We start from the raw sequence: 24,025 nt of genomic DNA on the forward strand, positions 1-24,025 counted from the left end.
TTCAGCTCCCCGACATCATTAGTGAAAACTCCTTTTGTTTGGAAACTCTACAAACAACCCATTTCTCTCCAAGCTTAGGTGCTGCCTGTGAACCAGACAATAAATACTAGCAACAAAATTATCTCCTATACACATTGCAATAATTATTGTAAGAAAGAGAAAGGGATACTTTTTCTAAGACAGAGAAGGCAAACCCCAGCTTTCCCTTTTGCACTAGAAAATCTTTATGTCTATGTGCAATGCAGACAAGACCATGAGTAAAGACATCTGCTTATGCAAACTTTTATTTTTGCATGGGGTCCCTCTGACTCCAGCATAACTCCGCATGAGAGTTTACAAAAGGGGCTCTATTTTCTAAAGACACCTGGTTTATAAGAACCATTCCACAAATCCTCCTCTCCAGCTTCCACTTCACAGAGCAAGCTGGATAAAACTGCTTATCTGCACTGCAAGAAGGACAGCTGAAGCTGACCCTTTGAAAACTGGCAGCGGTATTTCCTTGGAACACAGATACCTTCAGTCTCCAACACTTTGATGTCTTCTTCCAAAACAAACAGGCTGACATTATCTCCATTTTCCTGCAGTTCTGATGTTTCTCAAAATGCAGTTTGTTTTCTCCAGGGCGACACACAAGGTCTGCCAATCCTACGAGACCAGCTATGCAGGATAATTGCTATACTTCCAATTAAGGTAATCAGACCTGACATTCTGTACTATATTCCCTTCTGATCATGTCTGCACTGGGAGCATCACCTGCACATGACCCACACTTTTCTTACTCTCCAACTCAGGTTCTGTGGGAAGGAAATAGCCCTAAGGTAATAGCCCTAAGGTTTCTGGTGCAAATGATGAGGACAGAAGGCAAATGTGGCATGCTGCGAAGCACACCCCTGTCTTAGCAGCCTAGATGTGGTGCTTTCCTCTTGTCATAGCTAAAGGACCCTATCACAGAAACTCAAGCCATGAGTTTTTAAGCTACTCTAACATTTTCTTTTTCAAATGATCAAAACCCAGAAGCACGCAGCAACTGTTCAGAGCTGTTTGCTAACATTTCAAGTTCTCCACTAGCTGTCAGAGCATGACAGAAAGTCCTGCTGTGACCAGAGTACTATGCTGGCTCTGCTGGAAGCTTTATACATGGTACTGGGCAGGTTAAATAAGAACATGTTCAACAACTGAGCCTACACTTGGGCACTAGATTCTATGCCCTTGCATTTAATCCTGCAATCCATGCCAGAAAGTAAGTGAGGAAATGTAAGTGCTATTACAAGATGCTAACTCCAGCACTGGCTGGACCACTCCATAAGACAATCTAATTCACCAATATGACGGACCACTCTTCCAGCAAAAAAATCTGGAATTTTCAGTCCATTTAGTGAGACTGACCAGTTTAGCAGTCTGAAATGCTCCAGCACTGGCTCAAAGAAGGTGCTACCGCCATGAGCAAAATGAGTGAAGGAGACAAAAGACAGCAAGGAATAAAAACAAGAGGACAGTGAGACATCTTTCTATGGACAGAGGGAAGCTGTCATGACAGCGCAGCTGCCCATGAAACCATGTGTTAGGCAGCTCAGAATAGCATTAGAAACCGCTGGCATGCTGAGAGGGTAACTGCATAAATCAGGCTGGACTTAACAAAAGGACAAACCATGAAAGACTTAACTTTGGCCACTGGGAGTCAACTCTGTTCATCTAGGACCTACAGCCCTGGAACCATTCCTGAAAGGAGGTGTCTACCTATTTGCTCAGATAATGACTAAGACACTGGTATTTTCTCCCAGAAGACTGTTGGGAGAAGAGAAGGCTTGGTGAGATGCCCCCCCCCCCCCCGTGCTCACAGAGCAGCCTCACTGCTACAGTCCAGCTGGGAAGAGGCAAAGGTAAGTCATTGTCCCTGTTAGCCACACCAGCAAGGCTGAGATTTTAGCCAGTCTCGTGTCCAACTTAAAATGCAAAATTAAAACTGGGAGCAAATACAAATGATCTGGTGCCCTGCTTCCCCTCACTCTGTCAGGTGGCCACATCATTCCAGCAAGTCAGGCTTGCTCTTGTCGTCCCTCATGGGCAAATCTCAACTCTTTTCCTACAGAGTAGTGCAACACTGTGTGAAAGCCTTCTCACCTGCTCCCCTTACAGACCCCTGCCATCCCAGTTCCCATGCCGGCTGCACTCTCACATGCAACTAGATATGTGGGGAAATTGAGCTATGGCCTATTCGTGAGGAACAGGGAGTAACACTACAGAACTTGAGATGATGTCAGCCCCTTCTTTCAGAAAATTACTACATTAAAAAAAAATTATATCACAGAAGAGGGAGGGAAGCAAGGGAAGCAAGAGGGTTTATGCTATGTGTGCAGCACAAGCACCTCCTTCCCGAGCACGGTGACTCCCGTGCCCCTCAGGGCGCCTCGCTTTCCCAGATCTGATCCCAAGTCTTCGATTGTATCTTCTTACGCTTTGTGCCGTCTCCCCCTGCCAGCACCGCCCAGCCAACCTGCCCGCGGCAGAGCCATCCGGACCGAGTTCCAGCGACTTGCTGTGATCACTCTTAATTACAATTTCCTCTACGCAGACTTCATCGCTGTCAGTGCGGTGCACTGATTACCCGCCGAGAACATCGCCTCCAAACCTCGCGCCTGCCCCACCAGCATCTCCCCATCACCAGCCCACACGCGGGCTAACCCCGTGGCTGCCCCTACACACAAACACACCGCCCGTCCCGCCCTCTCTTTTCCCCTCCCCGTGTCCCGCCCCGCCTGGGTCCGCCCCACCGCCGGTCCTCCTCCAGGGCTCCGGCGTGCGCTGGATGCTGCATCGGAGGGGACGGCGGAGCTTCGCGGCCGGGGCCACCCCACGGTAAGTGCACGGGCTCCGCCGTCGGGACAGCGGCGCAGGGGGGTCCTGGGGCTCCCGTGTCCCTCCGAGGTCCCTGCGGCAGCAGGGAGGCGGGCGCCGTCCCGGTGAGCTGCCGGGGGACAAAGGAGGCGGAGGTGGGTCCCGGGTGCGGGGAGCGGTCCCGGTGGAGCCCGTGGGCGCTGTGCGGCTGCGGGCGGCGGGACCCGCGGAGCACCTGGCTGCGCCCGCCGCCCGGGGCGAGGGGATGGTGCGGGCGAGGGCGCTCGGACGGATGCGCGCTGCCCGCCGAGCCGGGAGAGGCTCCGTGCTCCGCCGGGCGGCAGTCGGTCCCAACGCGCGGCAGCGGCTGCGAAAGTGTATTTACAACTTTGCGGCTGAAGGGCGGTGCGAGCTGCGTCCGGAGTGGTCTCCAGTTGTGTTACGTTATCAGGGGATTTTCCCGTCAGAGCCGCCGCCGTGGGTGTCCCTTTGCGATGGTGGCTGCGGCTCCCGAACGGAGGCAGCGGGGGCGGGCAGGCAGAGACTGAGGACAGGAGGGGACGGGGCTCTGGAGGAGTTTGGAGTCGTGACAACTCATCAGTGCCTCTGTGTCGTGGACTGGGCGCCGCCGGTGGGTCTGGCCGGTGCTAGGTGGTGGGGTGATGCTTGAGCGGGAGCAGCAGTACACCGGCTGCGCGACGGGAGGCACCGGGGCCGGCTGCGGCCCCAGGGAGCTCCCGTGGGCCACGCGATGGCACGAGTGTGGGACGCGTCCCAGCTGGCGCTCGGATGGCTGCCACCTGCCTCGCAGGTGCGGGAGAGTGACAGGGCCACGGGTCCCCCCGTGCTGCAGCACCTGGGGCAGGTGAGCCGCGTGGGTCCAGCACTGGGCCGGCACCTCCCCGGGGGCAGCCTCGGGGGCGAGGGGCTGGAGGCATCTCGTGGGGCTGGTCTGAGTGGTCTGACAGCCGCCAGGGACTTTGGTCTGCCCGCTCTGGGCGGGACAGGGGAGGAGATGAGTGTCCCAGCAGGTGTGTGCGCGCAGAAGTGAGTGGGCGTCAGAAGTGAAAAAATCTCCATACGTTTTTGTTTCTCCACTTCTTGGAATTTTTGGTAACGATTTACAGGGAAAGGCTCTGGGTTTCCCGTGCTGAGAAATCGTCATCAGCTGCACCAAGAGATGTTTCTCCTGCTGTTCAGCAGTGACAGGCTTTCAGGTTAACTCCCCTGTGGCATTTAAAATGCACATCTGTGGTTTTCTGCCACACCAGGAAACTAACGTGTTTTCTGAACCTTGTCCCTTCTTCAGAATACTGCCATGATGCCCAGGCCCTGACAATAAATACTTCAAAAATGTTAACAAAAAAAACAAACAAAGCAACAAACCACAACTGTTCGGACATTGGTGTCCCATTCATTTATTTAACTTATTTAATTTTTATTTTGTTCGTGGTAAACTTGGAATGACAACAGTGTCTGGGCCTCACTGTTGTTTGTTCCTTCCATTTGGTTGTTGTACATTCTTTATCAAAGCGTTCTGTTTTCAGCACTGGTAATGTTGACAGTCTGTGTAGTAGTCAGTGATTTGGCTTCAGATGAGGAATGCCACATCAGAAGAAACTGGAATCTAAAGGGGGGGGAAGAACAGGGGAAGTTTTCTTGCAGAGATCACCTTAAGGAAAAAAAATGGAATAAAACAAAAAAGAGTAAGACAAATATAAGCAAAGATAAGTCTAAACAATGCTATTGAAGAACGTAAGTTGTAGTGATTCTTTTCAGTGATTTACCGAAAAATACTGTCTGTGCTCTTTGGAGAGGTTTTTTTCCCTTAGAATTTTCATTATTGTTGTTTATATGAGCGTGATAAACTGGGATAGACACCAGTGACACAAAACACCATTTATATTTACATGTGGTTTTCCATTCTAAGTGTTTTTTTAATCGGAGAAGTTTTTAGATATCAGGTAAGGGCCATGTTGTCATTAGGGGGTTTGTGGGTGATTTTTTTCGTGGGGTTTTTGTTAGGTTTTTTTGTTTGTTTTTGTTTTTTTTTTATAAAAAGCAAAGTTGATAGTGCCTTCAGGCTACAGCACTCTGCTGTTCCCAACGCTGCAGGTAAAAAGCAGATGAATCCAGTGGTTAGCTCTGTATCAGATAGCTTTTGTAGTAAAGTCCTTGCCCTACTGTTCCTGCAACACAAGACAATGTAAATGACTTGCATGCTTACTGTGCTCCAGGGTTACACTTCTTTTCTTGCAGAAAGCCCTGTAATACTGCACTGCTCCTTGATTATCTTGTTGGTGTTTAGCAGTGATACCTTAATTCTTTGTGTGTGGCTGGTACCTGAGCATGGACAGACGGTAGGCTTGGCCCAAACAAAATCCTCTGACAAGGAGGACTTGCTCCCTGGAGAATTGCAGGAGGAGATAATTTGCTTCTTGTTAAACCATTTTTTATGCTTGCTTTTTCTTTTTTTTCCCCTCTATTTCCTCTTTTTCACTATTCTGTATCACTTCAAAAATGCAGCACTCTCTGTAAAGCTGGTTTGCTTTTTTTTTGTTCTGTTTCTTTTTGGTCTGTGTCTTCCCATTTCCCCATTGCTTCGGTGAAGTTGATGTCTGGCAGTGCTGTGTGCAGTCTCTGAAATTGCATCTAATCATAAAGACCCTGCTGTTAATTTTATCAAGGTATTGGCAGATTGGCATTTTCACACTTGTAATAGAGGCAAGCTGTGTTCCAGGTGGAGTTTTATCTATTCTTTTTGTCCACTTTATGTAAATCAGTATTCCTCTCTGCTCTGAATATGTTCAAGACTAGCTGTGCACTTCAGAGGGAAAAAGAAGCAAACTGATGCAGAAGCTGCCTAGTTGGTCTGAATATTTAGGTGGTGATTCAAAAGCCATGAAATCACCAGTGGACTTTCTCCTTCCTCTGGGGAAGTAAGCCAATTTTTTTTTTTACTGGTTATTGCTGGTAGTAAAGCTATTCCTGCTCAGAAGAGTTTGTTATGTGATATATTGTGATAAAAAAAGCGTGTCTGTCTTTATTGGTCCTGTAACTCAAGGTATTACTTTTTTTTTTTTTTTTTTAATAAAGGCTTCATAGTCTGCTTACTTGTAGAACTATTACAAGATCTTGGTGAGAACAGAAAATGAAGGAAGAGTTTATTCATACTTTTTAGATGGCTCTGCAAAATACTTCTGGAGTCTTGGAGATCCATTCCAAATCGGTCCAGCCTAGGTCAAGTATAAAAAAATGCTATCGCTGTGAAATGACTTGTGCAAAGACAGGCTTTTAGAAGATTATCTCTCAGCTGTTGTGCTTGGGGCAAGAGTATATTAGAACCCCTTGGGAGATACCCTGTTATAGCCTTGGTAGACTAAAAAAAAAAAAGGAGTACGTTTCCAGTTGGAGAATTAACTGATAGGCTTTTGGGTCAGGAGACCTCGTGCATTTGCCATTTGCATGATATAGAAAGGTGCTTCTCTTCTGAGTTGCCAGTAGAGAGACAGGTCTTGCTGCTGCTCTCGCTGCTGCTCTCGCTACTCTTCCTAAGCTTCCCAACAGTTGCAATGGCTGTGAAGGAAACCTCACTTTCCCTTATTTTAAAGAACTTGAAGCAGCACTGTGTCTGTACTTTTGCTTTCCTGTTTCCCATAGATAGAAAAAATGAATGTTCTGTACTAAAGATTGCACTACGTAGCAGAATTGCCAAGCACTGGAGTGCTAAACTGAAGTATCTTCTGTTTGTGTTCTTCATACTGTACCTTACTGGCATTGTCTTTACAGCACTCCTGGCTCTGCATATGTGCGCACTTAAATGAGATTTCCCTAAGGCTCCATCTCAAAAGAGACATGTCTGTGTGTCTGAGACGAGGCAAGCTTGCTGTTCCGGAATGGCTATTCAAGCAATTCACTTCCCTTAACCTTCTCAGGATCTCATACGATGCTGTGTTGGTGATCCAGCTAAGAAAATGGAGCTTGGCACTTTTGAGCAGGCTTCCTCTGCAGCTGCTCCTTGTGAGGTGTAATGGATACTGAGGCTGGCTCACACCCTATCCTGTATTTTTGCTGTTTTTTCTTATGCTTCTGCATTTCCCTGGGCCAGTCAATACCTCAAAGTGCTACTTACTCTTAAATTTCAATTACTATGCTTGATTTATGAAGTATGAGGAAGTCTTATAAGTGATTGGCATTCAATAGACAAGTCCATTAATAGGTTATGCAGAAGTAAAGAGATTCATGATGATGAGAAACTACATGTCAGTAGTCAGATGCAATAGGATACATACTACTACTTTTACCTGAATTGCATGCTCTAGCTGCAGACTTTACTATTTGGGCATTCTTTGAAACGTGTACATTGCTAAGTTCTGCATATGCTTCTGATAAAATAATATATTTTAAAAGGCTGCCTGTTTTTGTGTACAAAAATTCAAAGCCACTTTCCATCACTTGGAAGTGATGGGAAAACATAATCTCTGTGAGATCCTAATTTGTCCTTTTTTGCCTAGAGTCTTTAATACTCATTTGTCTATTTCTCTCAAAGGATTCCTGAATTCAGTTTTGGTTTCAGGAAAATATTAAGTTCAGATGAGTCATGCTAGGCTGTCCTCAAAGGGAGCAAACTGCTGAGGAGCTTTTTTTCATCCCATGGGAGAGCTGGATGGAAGCGTGGCAGCCACCCACCGTGGTCCTGCCAGTGCTGCCCTGCCTTGCACTTCCATGCTCTCCAGGAGCACCTCGTTTGGTGCTCTGTCCTCTGGTAAGCCTTTTTCTTCTCCTTGAGGACTAGTTAGTGTGCCCAAAAACTTGAGTCACTTTTACTTGGCAACCAGAGAATGCTACCATCCCTACATAAGGAGAGTTGTCCCTGTCTTTGAGCTTAAGGACTAGGGCAGCCTACAGAGTAGCATAGCAGCATCATCCCAGGAATGGGTGTCCAGGGATTTTGGGAGATCCCTTCTTTCCAACAGCCACATTGTGGGGGATGCAGAGCAGAAGAGTTACGAGCTCAAGAGCATGTTTTGTGTTCTAGCACTCACATGTGCTGCTTGATGTGAGGCAGGAAAACTTCATAGCACAAAGGTGGGGAGTGTGAGCAGTCATGCCTAACTAAGAGCTGTGTCTAATCCTGCAAAGAAGACTAACGAGAAAGCATTTGCCTTGCTATTGTTAAAGCTCAATGTTGCCAGGGAGTGCTGCTTGTACAGGAAGAAAGAAAAAAATAGGTTGGCTGGTACCTAAGACCAATGCTCAGCGATTTCCCCATCTGTCCCACCTGCTTGGGTTCACAGCCCTGAAGTTTTTGAAGGCATCTTGCATTGCACCTCTTGAAAATCCTGAAGGAAAGGTGGGAGCCAGACCCATATCCCATCCCTGCAAGAGGACCATGCTCAGACTTAACCTACTTGTGGTTAGCAAATGCAGAAGTTTTGCTGCAATTGTATCTCCCACATTAGGAGGCTGAAGCCAGTTGTCCCTGCTGCCAGTGTTGCATCTGTCCATAGGCAAGTGCATCAGTTCTGGGATCCAGTCCTTCAGAGCACTCAAGTGACCGGGAGGTGCCTTGTTCAGTGGCTTTGAATAGGGTCTTCTTACTAAGTAGCTCTCAGTGTTTGAAGGCAGGTGTGTGTCCCAAGTGGTTTGTGGATACCAAATTTGGTACCTTACCTCCTTGTGGCATCTTTGCCCTTGGATGTGTTATGCTAGTCCTGGAACGATGCTGAGACAGACGCATTTGAAAAGTCAGTGTGTTTCTGGGAATATGCTGCAGGATGTGACCTGGTTGTCCTGACTCTTGGTCACTTGTCACATCATCTGCAGCCATGATGTAAAGCTGTTTAGCTTCAGTCTTGTTTTCTGCCCTGACAAGCAACTTTTCTTCCCCCCTCCCTCCTGACTGATGTATCTTCCCAGAGAAACTTTCATCATTGCACGGGGTAGTCAAAAGAGGTGGGTGGGGTCTTAAAGTTACTGGGAAAGGCTAATGTATGCCATCATGACATCTTTTATTTACTCAGGCTCTTTATTACTCTGTTTTGCAGATAGTACTGGTGCCCTTCAGTGTGTGTCTGAGGGGACAAAATACCTGGAAGGTGAGGGGGCTTCTTGGTGTTAAATCTGTGTTTCATCATGAGTACAAAGTAGCCCACATGTGGGTTGCTGCCAAGGGCAGATTTGTTTCCAGGCAGTTGTCTGTCTGTCTTGCTGCGGGACTGCCTTGATTAAAGCTGCCTAAGCTGATTGTGAAACTGCAGCCTGGGAGTCTAGTTGTCTTAGAAGCCTAAGACATCTCTGGATAATAGCTGGAAAATGTTAAGAAGAATCTTAATGTTTCTGGACAGTTTTTGATGGGGTGCTGTAGGGTCCCTGTGGTAAGGTTTCATCAGGAAGATGCTCAGTGCTCATTCTCTATCCACTCTAGGAAAAGCAGGTATTTTACTGTAATAAACCTTACAAAGCATGTTTCAAGGTGTTTGTGAGAGAAGCATGGAGTTATCTGTTGTTTTTTCTTGTTTTGCTATTCTGAGCTGGTAGGTGATGACTCGTTCATCTGTTCCCTTTATCCCCTTGAGATGTGGCTGTGGCAGTACCTAAAGGCTGAAATCAGAATTAGGACCCAATTCGCTGTGGTCCCATGAAATAATGTGTAAAATACAGTGACGTTCATAAGGTTACATGAACCCACGTGCTGTCTGGATGAGACCTTCCAGAGAGGTCGGCTGTGGTGTGGCCCCAAATTCAGTGATGGCAGGTTATCCTTGTGTCACTGTGTATATAGCGGGTATGAAGTGGTTTTGTGAGCCATCTTGCTGATATCCAAAGCAAACAGGTTCCTTTCTCCTTGTTCTCCTCCTCTTCTTCCTCCTGTGGAGGACTTTGCTGCTCTTATCTGTCTTGCTGGAGGAAACCTCATCCAGGCTTGCTTTGACCCGGTGAATGCTGAGGTTCTGGCCCTGTGCGGGGGGACAACTTGAGGGTCTGTGGAGAGAAGAGAGGAAGATTTAATTGAGTTTTTATGACTGTGTTTCAACTGCTTAGCGAGAGAAGGCTTGAAATTAATGACAGGCATGTTTTCCAAAGCTCCGCTGCGTGTGTGTTTAGGTAAAATAAACACTGCTAAATAAGCTGTGCCACCACTTTGGGCATTAATAAGCCCCCTGTGTGATACCAGAAGAATACAAATAAATACTGCTTTTGACTGTTGTAATTGATAGACTTGCTGGGCCTTTGAGCAAGCAATTACATCTCGAAATGCACTTCTGCAGGAGCTAAAACATGAAGTGATGCTAGTTTGGAAAAAAAACCCCAACACAACAAAACCAAACCACCTGTGGGGTGTCCCAGAGGCCGATGATTGACTTCAGCTTTTATTAATTCATCTGCAGTGCATTTGCTGGAGCTTTTAGGGTTTAATTGAGGTTAAGAGGTTGGAATCAGTGGTAAACAAAAGAATGGCATATGGGCAGTCTGAAATTGTGTATGTTTAAGTAAGAGCATTCCTTCTGGCCAGTTGTTTTCATTGGGCAGTTTCTCTTGACTCACAACTCTTTCTTTTTTTTTTTTTTAAGGTGTAAACACACAATAATAGCAAGTTAATGATTCATTATGTTTTATCACATCCTAACATACCTCTAGGAAGAGAAGGTTGAGCTGAGCTTGTGTTTGACCTCCCCCTTCAGATTAAGGACATTTCTTTTTTAACCTCTTACCTGTTGTGGCAGGGTCCACAAGCTCATTTGTTTTAAAACAAAAGAAGAAAAACACCTTCTCTCCTGCTTTTCTCACTTCCCTGTCCCGAGGGTCCACAGCTGGCCTCTTAAAAATTGAAGTGGACAAAGCAGGTATGAGACAAGAGAACAAGTTTTCCAAAAGCTTTGTTTTATAGAGGCTATGGGGAAGTGGGATTCAGTTTCTTCAGTTGTCCCCAGGAAACTGTGTGCATATGTTTTCCATGGTCACTGTTTCGATCCTGTTTTCAGTTCTGGTATGAGCCCCATGAGTATCTGGCCGTGATTTCCCCTTGCAAGTGGGAATGTGTACTGGCCAGTGCAGCAGTTTGACAATTAAGGTAAACCTCCTTATGTAGAAAAGCTTGAGTTCATTTTCCGAGGTCTTTATGCTGTTGATAAAGTTTATGGCATGTATGACATCAGCTGGCAATAATAATGGTGACTTGTTGCCCTCAAGTTATTCTGTAGACATCTGTACTTTATATACAGCCATTAATAATGCATAGTCCAGAGCCTAAGAGAGCATGCCAGTATAATTATATCAATAAGAGAAGATAAATCAGAGTTTTTCTTTTAATATTTCATTTAATAACAGCTGTCACCTGTCCCAGAAAGTCAAATGTGTTTTTGTCACTTGCTTATAATTTAGAGCAATCTTTTTAAAACTCCTAGTTCTTGTTTAACTAAATACCAGTTTTGAAAAAAGTAATAATTATAGACTTTAATAATCCCCTCTTATGCAATTTTTTGGTGTACTTCTGTCTCATAAGGAATGCTCTACATAAATTGAATCAAAAATTGCTGTATTAAGAAGCATTGTATATGCTGGCTCAGGGAAGGAGGTGCATGGAACAGTTTCTATACTTGTGAAAGGACATTTGTATATCTTTCCTGTATTTGATTAAAAAAAAAAAAAGAAGGCTTGAGCATGAAGTTGAAGGGAGAAGCATAAAACCAAGTTCTGTTTTCTGTACTGTACTTTGTTTTCCCATGACAGTTTGCTTTTCCCACCTCCCACACAAGAATTTGTTTCTGCCATGTTTTCCTTCTGAACCAGGACAAACATGATTTTAAATACAAAATGATTTTAAAACTTATGTGTAATGCATACGTGCATGTACGTGTATGTGTATGTATGTTGTGTGTTAGCACATTACCTGCTTCCTTGCTGCTTATGATCCCTCATCTTTGAATCCATTGTGGAGAGTGAAGGAAAAGTCCATGCCTCCCTTCACAGCCTGTCCCCTGAAGGTGGGCTGTGCTGTGGGCTGTGGGAGAGGGTAGCACTGCCAGTGCATTTGGCTGCCCTTTCTGGGGTCTGTGCCTGTCCCTGGATGCAGGGGGGATTTGTGGGCAGATGTCAGCCAGCAGCACCTCTGCTGTGGTGGTGATGAGTGTCCAGGTGTTGAAAGGGAATCATGCTGGGGTGGCTTTGTTCAAGGTGGTTGGGGTTTGACTTGCATCAAATCTTGCACTGCAATGGAGTGGACCCCATGGTTGATATCTTGCTGGCTCAGGTCTCTGCTACCATTCTTACCTAACCCACTGTCGAGGAGCCTCTCCCTTTCCCAATGAATTTGTCAGGTGCCACAGGATACTTCCTTGAGTGGAATGCTGGAGAGCATATGAGAGGAGAGGACTGTACATAAAATGTCACAAATTGCTTAGGAGACTGTGTCTAACCTAGCTGTAATGAGAAGATGATGTTGGCTACGTACTTAGGGCTGCTAACAGAACTTCCATCTCTTATTTCTGTTAATATCTTCATTTCAGCTCTAAGATACTCATGCAGTCTGGGCTCAGCCCTCAAGAGGAGGTTGGTAGTGCTTATCTCACAAAAAGTGTTTGACAGTGACTCAGCCTTAGGAGTTTGTGTTCCACCTCCTCTTCTGAGTTGAGGTATAGAGGATTTGAGACAGCAGTTTCCCAGGGACTAGGGATGGACTGATGGGGAAGACCGATCAGATGAAGTCTTCTGCACTGATGCATGCCTGCTAGCCCATTGAAATCTCTGCTTTGGCTGAGAGTGAGGTACCTGGTCGAAGAACAGGATGCTCCCCCATGTCGTGGGTGTTTTCAGGAAGCAGTCACCTGCCTTATCATTTTCATGCGTCTGGAAACCTTGAGTCTGGTTTGTTATTCCAGAGAGACCTCATTGCTTTATGGCACTCTTCTGGGACTTTCAAGCTATTTAAAGGTTGACGCTGCCTGGTCTGTGCTGTGATGCTGGTGGAAATGTTGGCTGGCCCTGGAAAATGGATGACTGTTGTTTTGTTTGTTTGTTTTTAAACAGCAAGAAGAAAAACATCCCATCACATGCATGCTGTGAGCTGCTTCCAGTGCCGACAGAAGCACGGCACTGATGCTCTCACCTTTTCAACAGGTGCATGGGATGAAGGGAGCCTGAGACCCGTCTGGAGAGGAGACCCTGGTCCCTGTGGAGTTGCCCACCATGAGCAGGGCACTGCTGACAGGCAGGATGCAGCCAGAGATCCGGAGTGTCTGCGTCTTCCTGCCCACCCGTGAGCAGCTCAGCCTAGCCGTCGGGGTGAGTGGCCAGGAGGGAGACTGGGAGGTCACTGCATTGTGGCCACAGTTCAGTTTTGTTAGCTCCCATTGTTCTCCCAAAAGCTTGGTGCTGGTCTGCTGACCGAAAGGCTATTAGCCTGCTTAGGGTAATTGGTGCTCCATTTTCTAATTGGGCAGCTTCAGCTTATTTGCAGAACTCCTTAAAAGTCACAACTGTGTTACAGGATTGGGGGTCCCCTCTGCTTTTTTTCTGTTGTTATTTATTTTTTATTATCCCTAAGTGTTTTTGCCACTCATAATACTCCAGCAGTTTTTGAAAAATTGAACCTGAAATGCCTTGATGACTTGGCAAGTGTGCCCAACACATGACTGTTTACTCTGGCATTTTAGCTATCACTGGTTTTGATAGCCCACAGATCCCTTCAAAGCCTTCAAGGCAGAGTAAACAGCCACTGAAGGTGGGCTTTTTTTGCCTCCTTTGAGTACTGTGCACACAAAAAACTAGAGGTAAGTTGCTTCACTTCTTTGATCGCTGCTTCGAATGTCTCAGAGTGTGCACAAGGTGAACAAGGTGAATCAGCTGGCAGCCCAGGGTGGCATAGTGTCTGCCACAGCACGGTGCCTCTTTGTGCACTGCCGGCTGCTCCTTGAACTTGTGAGAAACTGAGCTGACAAGAGGCACTTCACGTTCAGAGGACAAGGTAGCCTCAAAGATAAGTGCTCTCTTGTGAGCGTGTGCTTGCACTCGTGTGTGAGCTGGGGAGATTTTGCTTTGTTTTGGGTAGGTTTTCCCCCCCCTCTGGGATGAGGAGGGGGAGAAGACAGTTGAGGTGAACTGTTATTTTAAGCACTTGATTGAAACAGCAGCTTTTGAAATTATGCATGCCAATCTTCAAAATCCATGTCGGAATTTTCCTACCTGCTGTGTGTAAGTGTAGTGTCCTTAACTGAAACAGCCTCAAGGGCTGGATGGAATAAAGCTTTAACAGCAAAATCTGGGACACTCTGCTTCTAGGTTACTGGTTCAAATCCAGCCCATCCACTGTCCCAGAAGGCTTCTGCAATCTGCTGGCTTTTGTGCAAGCCACAAAATGATGATTTAATTAAGTTCCTGGTGGCAGGTGCACAGACCTGGGTAATGGTCTGTTGCATCTGACCCTAAATCTCACCTTCTTACAGCTTTTATCAGGGAGGCTGAAGATGTGAGATAGTGGAGCTGTCTTGCTGTGGGGAAGCTGCAGACTGGCATGCAGGAGGGCAGTGTGCCAGCAGGGCTGATATTGTCACTGCTTCTCTCTGTGCCTGTGCCCAGATTGAGCATGCAGCTGTTCCTTCATCACTGGCTTGTGCTCTGATAAACCCCAAATACCTGCAGGTTATCATCAAATCAATTTAGAGTGAGAAAGGCCCTTAAGATCAAGTCTGACCATAAACATGGCACTGCCAAGTCCACCACTAAAACAGCTCCCTAAATGCTACATCTACATGTCTTTTTTAATACCCCCAGGTTATTTAATAAGCATAAGAAATGGTGTGTTGCATTGAGTGCCTGCCCCTCCAAGGAGCTAGAGTGCCTTGAGCATCACCATTTTGTCCCACAGAGGCATCCCTGCCACAGCACTCCTTTGTATTCCTTTTTAAAGACATGCACCATCATGGTTTCTGCTGCCCTTTTCTTTTATGGCTGGGAAGTTGGGAAAGTGTGTACTTGGAGATGCCTGCATGTGAGAGGGAATAGCTGCCTGGGCCAAAACATGATACCTCAACACACAGTTGTGTCCTAATTGCATAGAGAGTGAAACATGACCTGTTACAGCTGGGCAAGTTACCAAAAACAGCTTTTCATTTGGCTTCTGACTTTACCACAATACCCCTTCAAAACAACAACAAAAATTAACATTTCACAGCTGGAGAGATCTTTCTTTTTTAAAGAAACATCAAGGCAATTTTCTAGTGATGTTGGTAGAACCCAAATTTAATTAGCACAACCACAGATGATACTTTGTGCATTTATTAGAATAATAATGCCACTACTAAAGATTTCCAAAGCCTTTTAACCTCTTCAGAGTGGAATGCAAATACTAAACAAGCTTGCAGCTCAGTGAGGTAGGTAGGAATGGTTATCCTTCCAGCAGAATAAATTATAGATCCTTCCCCTGATAAGCGCAGTGTTTATGCAGGTAATTCCTCTCTCCCCTCTGCCATATAAATTCCACCCTTCCAGATAAGAGTTTACCTATGTGTTTTATGTGGTCACATACAGACTGAAGCCTGCTCTTTAAAATGAATTTGTCTTACGCCCTTCACAGATAGTGTTGTTGAAGAGAGAAGAGCAGGAGCCATTTTAAATTCTCTTCCTTCTAAATCAAGTATCTCTTAATTAACTTTGGGATCCACCTTTCTGAAAGCACAGTGAATTTGAGGGGATAGTGAGGAGGAAAACTGTCTTCCTGGGGCCAACTGTGAACATGAGGAGAGGCAGAGCAGTGCCTCTAGTGGGCACCCACTAGTGAGTGTTGCAGCTGACCAGCTGCCCTGAGGATGACGAGGCAAAGTGAGAGATTTCTGCTTAGGAGAATGAACATCAGAGCACAGAGCAAAGCAGTCTACCTTGTTCCAGGCACCCCAGTGGGGAGATGGCATGTGAGCACCAAGGAGCTTGAGCAGGCTGTGAGTGAGAATGGTGCAGCCAAAAGTCATATCGGTTGTACCAAAGGTCTTGTACTGGTATCCAATTCGTTCAGTTTTGTTTGTCTTGACAGCATTGTGGCTTATCTCATCAACACTTTTGAACCTCTTGGTCAATATCAACTAGTTTTTATGATCAATATCGAGTAGATTTCTTAAAATTTTTTGGTAGCAGCTGAAGGAAGGAGAGATGTACGCTAGCAAAGGTTCAGCTGCCAGTGAGGGGAGCAGGGCAGGCAACCACTCCACTTGTGTTTGGGTAGTTCAGGAGCAGGCACAGCAGATGCTGTACCTTGCCTAGCTGACAGAGTAAGGGTGGGAACATGAACAAACTTTTGGAGGGGAGGAAGTCTAGTGAGGTCCTGTATGTTGGTAAATGGCAAGCATAGCTCTGAAGTCTTTCAGTGGTTCTGTGAGCAGAAGAACTGATGTTTCAAAGCATATGGACCAAGAGGAATAGAGATAGATAACTAATGCATATGAATGTACACAGAATGACCTTGGAGTAGCAGTTGCCTTCTGTAAACTTGCACTTCACTTCAGACTAAATTTTATGTGAAAAGAAGCCCTGAGTTTGACATGGGGCAATGCTGAGTATCAGTGGAAGGAATGATTCATGGCATTTCTGGGATGGAGGCTGGCACAGGAATCTCATGCAAATGAGGAAAATCCAAAGAGAAGCATCCAGATGAAAAATACAAAGGGAAATATTAGTTGCTTTGAGTAGAAGGAAAAGCAGGAGGAGGGAACAACAATTTCAAATGTAATTGGTATTGCATTGCCCTGAAGGCTGGGAGTAAAACTTGATACAGAAAGCAAGTGCTAAGAGGAGAACGGACAAGGTGGTAGTCACATACCTGCTGTTCAAGAAATCTGCTTAAATCACTGTTTAGAGCTGAATGTCACAAAACATTGAAGTGCTTATTCCCTAGAACTAAGTATCATAAAGCAGGTTTTTCTTTCCTTAGGTGTGAAAGCATACCACTTAGAAAATTCATCTCATAATGTAGCATTTAGAGAGACAGTCCTGTGCTGCCAGTGACTCTTGTATGCCCATTAACTATTCTGGCTAGAGGTAGGTCTTTCTTAGCAAGTCCTTCCCAGGTAGAACAACATGCTCAGAGCTTGTTTTCTTGGGAAAGGAGACTGATCTGTGCCTAACTTTCCCTTCCAAATGTGTGTACTTGGTGGCTGAGCAAATACTGCATTTAGGAGTGAGACTGTAATGGTGCAGTCTCATGTGGAGAGTTGTGACAAGACCCAGGTGTGGGTTTGGGTCTTATTGGAACTGTGCCCTACCTCCTCCCTTCACAAAGCACACACGTGTTTGCGTTGGTGTAGTGCAGGCTTCAAAGCTCCTGGTGAAACAGTAGTGAGTATCTGGCTAGTGATGCCTTGTCAAGTAGAAGAAAATGAGTACTTAAATGACCTCCTGTTTCCCATTGTCCTTGTCTAGTGACATGGTACATCCTGGGGCAGGGAGGGGAGCGCAAGCCGGTTTCTGAGGAGTGTGGCACACCTACCCTAAAAGAGTTTGAAGAATTAGGATGGTGTTTGGTTTGTAGGAGAGTTAAGCAGTCAACTTCTGCCCTGTCATCTTTGTTTCTCTGAAGGTAGCCCTGCACTATACCCCTCAGGATGGCTGCTCCTGCTGCTGCTGATCAGCATGATCGAGCAGTGGGTAATGAAATTGAGGGCCCGGCCCATTTTGCAGCTGGCTGCACCATGGCTTTAGCTGAGGTTGTCTGTCAGTGTTGTTCTGCTCTCCCCATCTACTTTTGCTCAGATCTCCTTCCCCTAGGCCTCTGTGGGTTGGGGGGTTTCTGTTTGTGCCTCTGGTTTGTCAGTGCTTCTGGGTTGGTGCAGTGGGGCAGGGAGAAATGAGACTATAGATGAGGGGATGTTTAGTGGGGCAACCTTCCAATCATAGTACATATCCAGGTCTGCACATGCAGTTAGCCAGAATCTCACTCTTTCTGGAGGAGCCTGTGCTCCAAGCAGCCCAGCTAGCAGATTTACCCAGGAGCCATGCTGCAGTGCCATGGTGCTCCCATGGCCTGTGCCATGGTTACAAGTACTGCCCAGTCTCTGGTCCCCTGCAGGAGCGTGTGCTGGCAGCTCTGTTCTCCCAGCGCTTCCTCAGTGTATGCACAGCATTATGGGAGGCAGGAGTATTGGAAAGTCTCAATGTGCATGGAAATGGGCAAGAGCTTAAAGGCTGCTTGTGACAGCAGCAGAAGATGAAGATGTTAATGACTGTGTAACCAGAAGTCAGCAGGAGACAGAACAAGCTCTTCTGTGTGGGTTACAGAGCAACCTCATCTCTAACCTATGAGCTATTTCATTTCAAACCACAGTATTGTGTTTCTTTGTGTGATTTTGTTTCTAGATCTGAATGAAAATTTTCAATTTTTTTTCTCTTAACCTCTCAAAACAAAATCTGCAAGAGAGCAGTATTTTCATTTCTGTATTTATTACTGATTATTATTCTGTAATAATACTGAAAACAAAGCATGTTCTGTGGGGTGGTTGTACTTGGGTTTTTTGCTAGGGTACCCAAAAATGTATTGGCCAACGTAAAGAAGAGTTGCTCTATCCAGGTGCATGAGCCATCTGTAATGTTAGATTTGTTGTGTCTTTCAGGTCAAAGCCACTGGACAGGAGCTCTTTCAGCAAGTTTGTGATTTAGTGAAGATTAAAGAGCCTCACTTCTTTGGCCTCAGCATTGTTAAAAGTAAGCAAACTCAGTGCACGAGCAAGTGACTTGGCAAACATCCACAGACTCACTTGTGTATTTACAGTGTGTGCATATATACACAGCAGCCATGCCTGTAGGGGGAATTTGATTGTAATAAGGTCACAAAGTATGTAGATTATGCACAAGCTTCCCAGAGCTCTTTTGATCTTTGGTATGTGGGCAGACAAATTGGGAGAAGGGGGGGCTTTTGTTCTCCACCTTTGTTCTTGGGTTCCACCTCTTTAGGGGCTTTCTCTCCTGTAGCAGGAGTTGCTAATCAACATATTTTTCACTATATATAATGCTGTAAGTATTGAACAAGAGGTGAATTTTAAAAAGGACTTTGAGACTGAAAGTGTTACTTATCTTCTGAAGCCACATGTGAAGAACATAGCACTGGGGAGGAAACTCAAATTATTTTAGGGGACTGAATGCACATGTGGGACACCTTGGGTTTTGAAATACCACATGGGAAATACAAAACTTCTGAGTCTGTAGGTTAAAGGCGAGTCTGCTTGGTCCTGCAGCTCAGTATTGCCCAGGAAATTGTGTTAAGATGATGCCTTAAAGAAGCAAACTGATATGAGAGATTGCATTTCTAGGATGCTGTGAGCATTGGCACCCCTCCAACTCTTAGTAATTAGAAATGGATCTGTTGTCCTGCTTAGCCTGCCTCCCCACATTTTCAAAAGCACTGAAAGACTTTTCTCTCCTCCAAAAATTTTCTCAAGTATGTTATTTACTACTGTAATTCTAGATATTTCATTGAAATGAGAGTAGTCTTTTGTGAGTCCTTCTAAATAAGGTTTCTTTTGCCCCCTTACAAATATGTGGGATAAAATAGGGGCTTTTTAAGTTTAATTGTCTCATTTCCTTTTTGCTCTCGTTCTCTTAAGAATTTTTGCTTTTTTTGAATATAGCAGTCAAACTGAGACCATAAGGTTTGTAGAGTCTCCAAGAGATTCCATCAAAATAACTAAACCAGTAGCTAACAAATATACCTGTGGGTTTTTTTAATGTGAGGAACACTTGAATACTTTTAACTTTTTTCACAAACAACTGTGTCTCTGAGTCCTCCCCTTTGCCTCATTTTTTTAACACCAGCTTTTGCCTATTCCACTTGGAGGACATCTTAGCTGAAATTGGAACTCCTGTCCTCCCCTGTAAGACAGGGCAATTTCATTCCTATTTTCTTTGAATTAGGTACTCTTCTCCGGTTCTTCCTGTATTTCTTTCACTTTTTCCCTCCCTTCACATGTTTTTTGCTTCATATTTTCTGTACCCTGCTTTTTCCTTCCTTCCCAACTGTCGTGTGGTGTAGTTTCCTTCACCCTGTGAAACACAGGGGCTCTGACCGCAAAATACCCTATTATGGCAGATCTCTTTCAGTCTGTTGGAAGTGCTGTGTAACCACCCCATCTCAAAAAGCATAATAAAGCTGTGTTGACTAGACCTTAAAATGTACTGTCCACAGCTTTAAATGGAAACTATCTTCTCACTACACGGAAGTAAAGGAAAAGAGTTGCAGGAGTCCATGAGGCTGAATTAACCTTTCTTTTTGGTTTTGTTTTCCTCACTGTTCCTCATTCCTGCTTACTGTAGCTCAGTTTGTAAAGCTGCTTAATTGAAGGCTTCTCATGCTCACCCTGGATGCTCCTGACAGCCATCTCCCTCTGCGACCCAGGCAGGTGCCAGAATTTTGGATAAGAAGATTTTGTTTTTATTTGTGCCCCTGTTTAAGAAACTGTTGGGGCCAGATGACAGAAGAGTGTCAGCAGTGAGTTTCTCAGCCTGAATGGGCATAGCCATCAGGAAGGCTGCAGCAAGTTCTTGAGAGAGGGAGCAAACCTGCTCAGTTTATTGCTTTCTCTGGTCCACAACTTCAGTCTGTCAAAGTCCAATAAGCTGTTGCCTGGAGTCTGGTGGGGGGTGGAGTTTAAGGTTTCCTTTATTTTGTTTTTAAAATAACTCCAGGTTTATTACTGTAGAGCTGTAGCAGAGGAAATACTTTTTCTGTTCCACAACTTGATTTCCTCCCCCCATCTTGTTTTGGCCAACAGACTGGCGATTATCTCCCTTGCTGCCCATGGTGGCTGAGGTCTTGTTTCCATAGCAAAGGTAGCACTCTGAATCTGACATTTGGAAGTAGCCTTTAGGGCATTACCTGCTTTTCAGGGATTTTTGGCTTCATAACAAGCTATCACCTCAAGAAAGGGAAGCGCTCAGGTCAGGTTGTGGGGAGGCCTTGTGTAAGTTTTGCATTGCCCAGGGTTGTCTTGAGGTTACTTAAGTCAACTGCCTCTGCTGGGGAGCAAGTCAGTGTACATGCCACAGAGGCTATGAAGGGGAGGCATGGGGCTGGTCTGTGAGGAAAGGCTGGGTTAGATGTCCAAAAAATGGAGAGGAATCATCCACATTTGAGAACAAAGTATTCCTCTTCTGTATCATGCTTTTGCCTCTATGCTGCAGCTCTAAGACACCATTTTTTTAAAAAACAGCTGCTCTGTTTTAATAATTATATATTTCCTGCTTTCTTAATGTGTATTTATTTTTGAGAGTCTGATGCTGCCACATGCAAAACTAGGTATTCTAATCCACCTGCATCCATTACTTTCCTGCTAATTTATCAACAAAACCCTGACTGTCAGCAGTAGCAAGAGAATGAAAATTAAAGGATTTCTACAGCACTGTAGCCAATCACACTGCACGGATTATCTGGATTAGGAGCCCATTTGACCTGCAGACGTACAGATACACTAATGCTCACTTGGTCTCATAGTAAGTATGTGTGTGAGGGGGAGAGGTTGGGGTCCTTAATCATGAACAGAAGTTTAACCCATAAGTGTGGCAAAAATGAAAACAGCACCACAAAGCACCATGCAAACTGCAAACCATGAATGCTGTAAGATCTGAGTTCTAGGTCATGGAGCATGTTTTCCAGCATTCATTGCCTAAATTTGTTACCTTCTCTTCTGACTGTTGCAGATGCTGAGGGAAGGCTCAGGATTAAAGGATGCAGTATTGGTGACAGGACAGAATTTTTAGCTTCTTCTACTCTTAAACTTTTATTCTCAAGAGAAAAAACACTTCAACCAAATATATTTGGTGGGAAAAAAACTTCTGTCTATAAGAAGTTGATCACTTTGAATATAAAGTTCAGGAGTGTACATGAATAAGAGGCCACACCAGCACAAACCCTGGGACGTGTTGCTCTTCTAGTTTCGTCACGGATTGTCAGGCAGGCTATACCTTGTGTGCTGCTGCTGCTGCTAAAGTGCATTTTTTCCTTGTAGTTTACTCAGTAAAAGACCCTGCCACCCTGCCAGGCTCAATCTGGCTCCATAGGCATCAGCAACTGGGTCTTATGTGGCAAATCCTCCTGAGGGGTCAACCTTATCTAGTACCCTGTGGGAAGTTTCTCTCTTGTTATCAGAAAGTGTGTGCAGTGACACATTCAGTCTTCCAAAACAAAACAGATTGTCAGCAGACAGAGAACAGCCAGGCTCCCTTTTGTAGTTATAACACAGATCCCTCGATCCTGAGTCTTGGGTTTTCCTTTCTAGGAGCAAACCTTGCTTGACCCAAGCAGATGGAAACCTTCGACTGGGAAGGAGCAAGACTGCAGTTCCTATACCCTGCTGCTGTCTCTCCATGTCCTCTTATCGATTTGTCATGCTGGCTTTCTAACAAAACCAAATCCCTTTGCTTCAGCTCCCCTGCCTTGAGGATCATCCTTTGGTTATTACAGCTATGGCTGTTCATCTTGCTAGGCCCATGCTTCCCAGCACACACTTAGCAAGGAGCTCAGTGATTAACTCTGCCAAGACCACTCTATCTCCAGCTAATTCTTCTGCATCTGTATATCCTCGAGAACTGAATTTCATGGACAGAATATGCCACCATATTATCTTTATATTATGTGGATGTCTCTTACAACAAAGGGTCTCTTAAGAGACAGATGACAAAAAAAATTCTCCAAAATACCTTCTGATGACTTCTACACCCCAGTCCTTCCCCACTCTCCCTGCTTCTGCCTGTCCTCTTAAATCTGCTTGGATAGTTGCATCTCCTTTATGAATTTCATCTGTATTCTAACCTAAGGTACAACTCTATTACAGTGACTTTGATACCTCGAATGAGTTAAATGCAAGATAAGAAAAACATGTACAGAAATGTACCACCTAGAGGGAATTGTGGGAGTTCAACTGTTCAGAGAGTATATAGTACTTCTTTAAAGTACTTATGCAGTCTCTTTCTATGAAGACATTTTTTTGCCTGTACCTGCTGTAAATTGTTTCTCCTTCAGCATCAGTACAGCATCCAGCCAAGGGCCTTCCTGCCTGAGAACTGCAAGGAGTTTGTTTGCTCCTGGATGAGCAGTGCTAGAAATGGTTCGGCAGCTCTTCTTGTGCAGAAGAATCACTCATGACACTGCCAAAGTCTGAAAATCTGTGCCTGGGCTTGTCTTGTTACTAACTGTAAGATGCCAACATAAAATTCCTGCGGTGCCTTTTCATTACCAGGAATGACTGAACCTTTGTCTCAGTCTATGTTCAGACCTCAGCATTTCCTAGCAGCTGCAGGACCTCAGGCTTCTTGATATTGTCTCCTTTCATAATAACCTCCATGTGCCTTGTGTCCATCCCAGGTAAAGAGACCTCAACCAGGACCTCTCTTGCTTTACTCCTAGTCTCTGTTGAGATTCTTTATTTGTTTTACTTGTATTTCCAACTAAAGCTAGAACCACAAGGTTATCCTGAGCCAAGTTCTTTTAGACCCCATTGTAAACTAATCAACCAGGTACTGGAGAGTAGACAATGTTTCTTTCTGTTGGCTTGAAAGGTAACACCAGGAGCATCCAGAAGTTGTGTAGAGGTGATGGGAGCGGATGCCATTTGGATAGTGATGTTCCGAGACCACTAGCACTCACTCGGAAGCCTGGGGAGATGTACATGCAAAAGGAGTGTGTAGCCAGCTCTTCAATTAAAAAAAAAAAATCCATGCTAGTATTCAGGGAAGCTAAACAGGTTATGTGAGCTCTACAGTACGTGTTGTGAGGTATTTTTTTTGAGGTGGAGGGGGAGTGTTTAAGCTTTAACTCTCCCCTAACCCCAGCATCCTTCTGTCCTGCTTCTGCTCTTTCATGTTGCGCCTCAAGGGACATAAAGGTGTTACTATGAGGCTTTTTGCAGCGTCTGGGAGAACTTAAGGATAATTTTTTCCCTTCTCTTTAAGACAGAAAATGCATGCTATGTGGAAGTTTGGCTTTGCACTAAATTATATTTTATTTGAATCCTATTCTTTGGGAGTGTCTGGCTCTATTACTAAAATATAACCAAGTTAGTTAATGGGATGTTCCTGGCTGCCTACGGGGCCTAAGCTTTTCTCTTGGTAGAACACCTCTATGGAATTTCTCAGTGCTTCTAGCCAAAATGGGCACAGGAGAACAGGTTTTTTTGTTATTCACCATTACTTAGCTTTTATGCAGAGAACTTACCTT

General features: G+C 45.1%; 1 protein-coding gene across 3 annotated transcripts in view; it reads left to right on the plus strand.

Moving 5' to 3' along the window:
• The first annotated feature begins 2,785 nt into the window (after nt 1–2,785).
• Nucleotides 2,786–24,025, plus strand: part of FRMD1 (FERM domain containing 1) — a 61,769-nt gene continuing 40,529 nt past the window's right edge. For 2 of the 3 annotated variants that reach the window (XM_051811156.1, XM_051811154.1), the window contains exons 1-3: nt 2,786–2,856; nt 12,955–13,119; nt 18,432–18,522. In XM_051811156.1, the coding sequence (XP_051667116.1) occupies nt 13,024–13,119; nt 18,432–18,522 (187 nt within the window). In that variant the 5' untranslated portion in view covers nt 2,786–2,856; nt 12,955–13,023. Of the gene's footprint in view, nt 2,857–12,864; nt 13,120–18,431; nt 18,523–24,025 lie in introns of all 3 variants that reach the window. The other variant, XM_051811155.1, reaches the window with a different exon arrangement.

This window comes from Manacus candei, unplaced genomic scaffold, assembly GCF_025592945.1.
Source record: "Manacus candei isolate 608988 ecotype Guabito, Panama unplaced genomic scaffold, ASM2559294v1 h1tg000081l, whole genome shotgun sequence".
Classification (NCBI taxonomy): Eukaryota; Metazoa; Chordata; class Aves; order Passeriformes; family Pipridae; genus Manacus; species Manacus candei.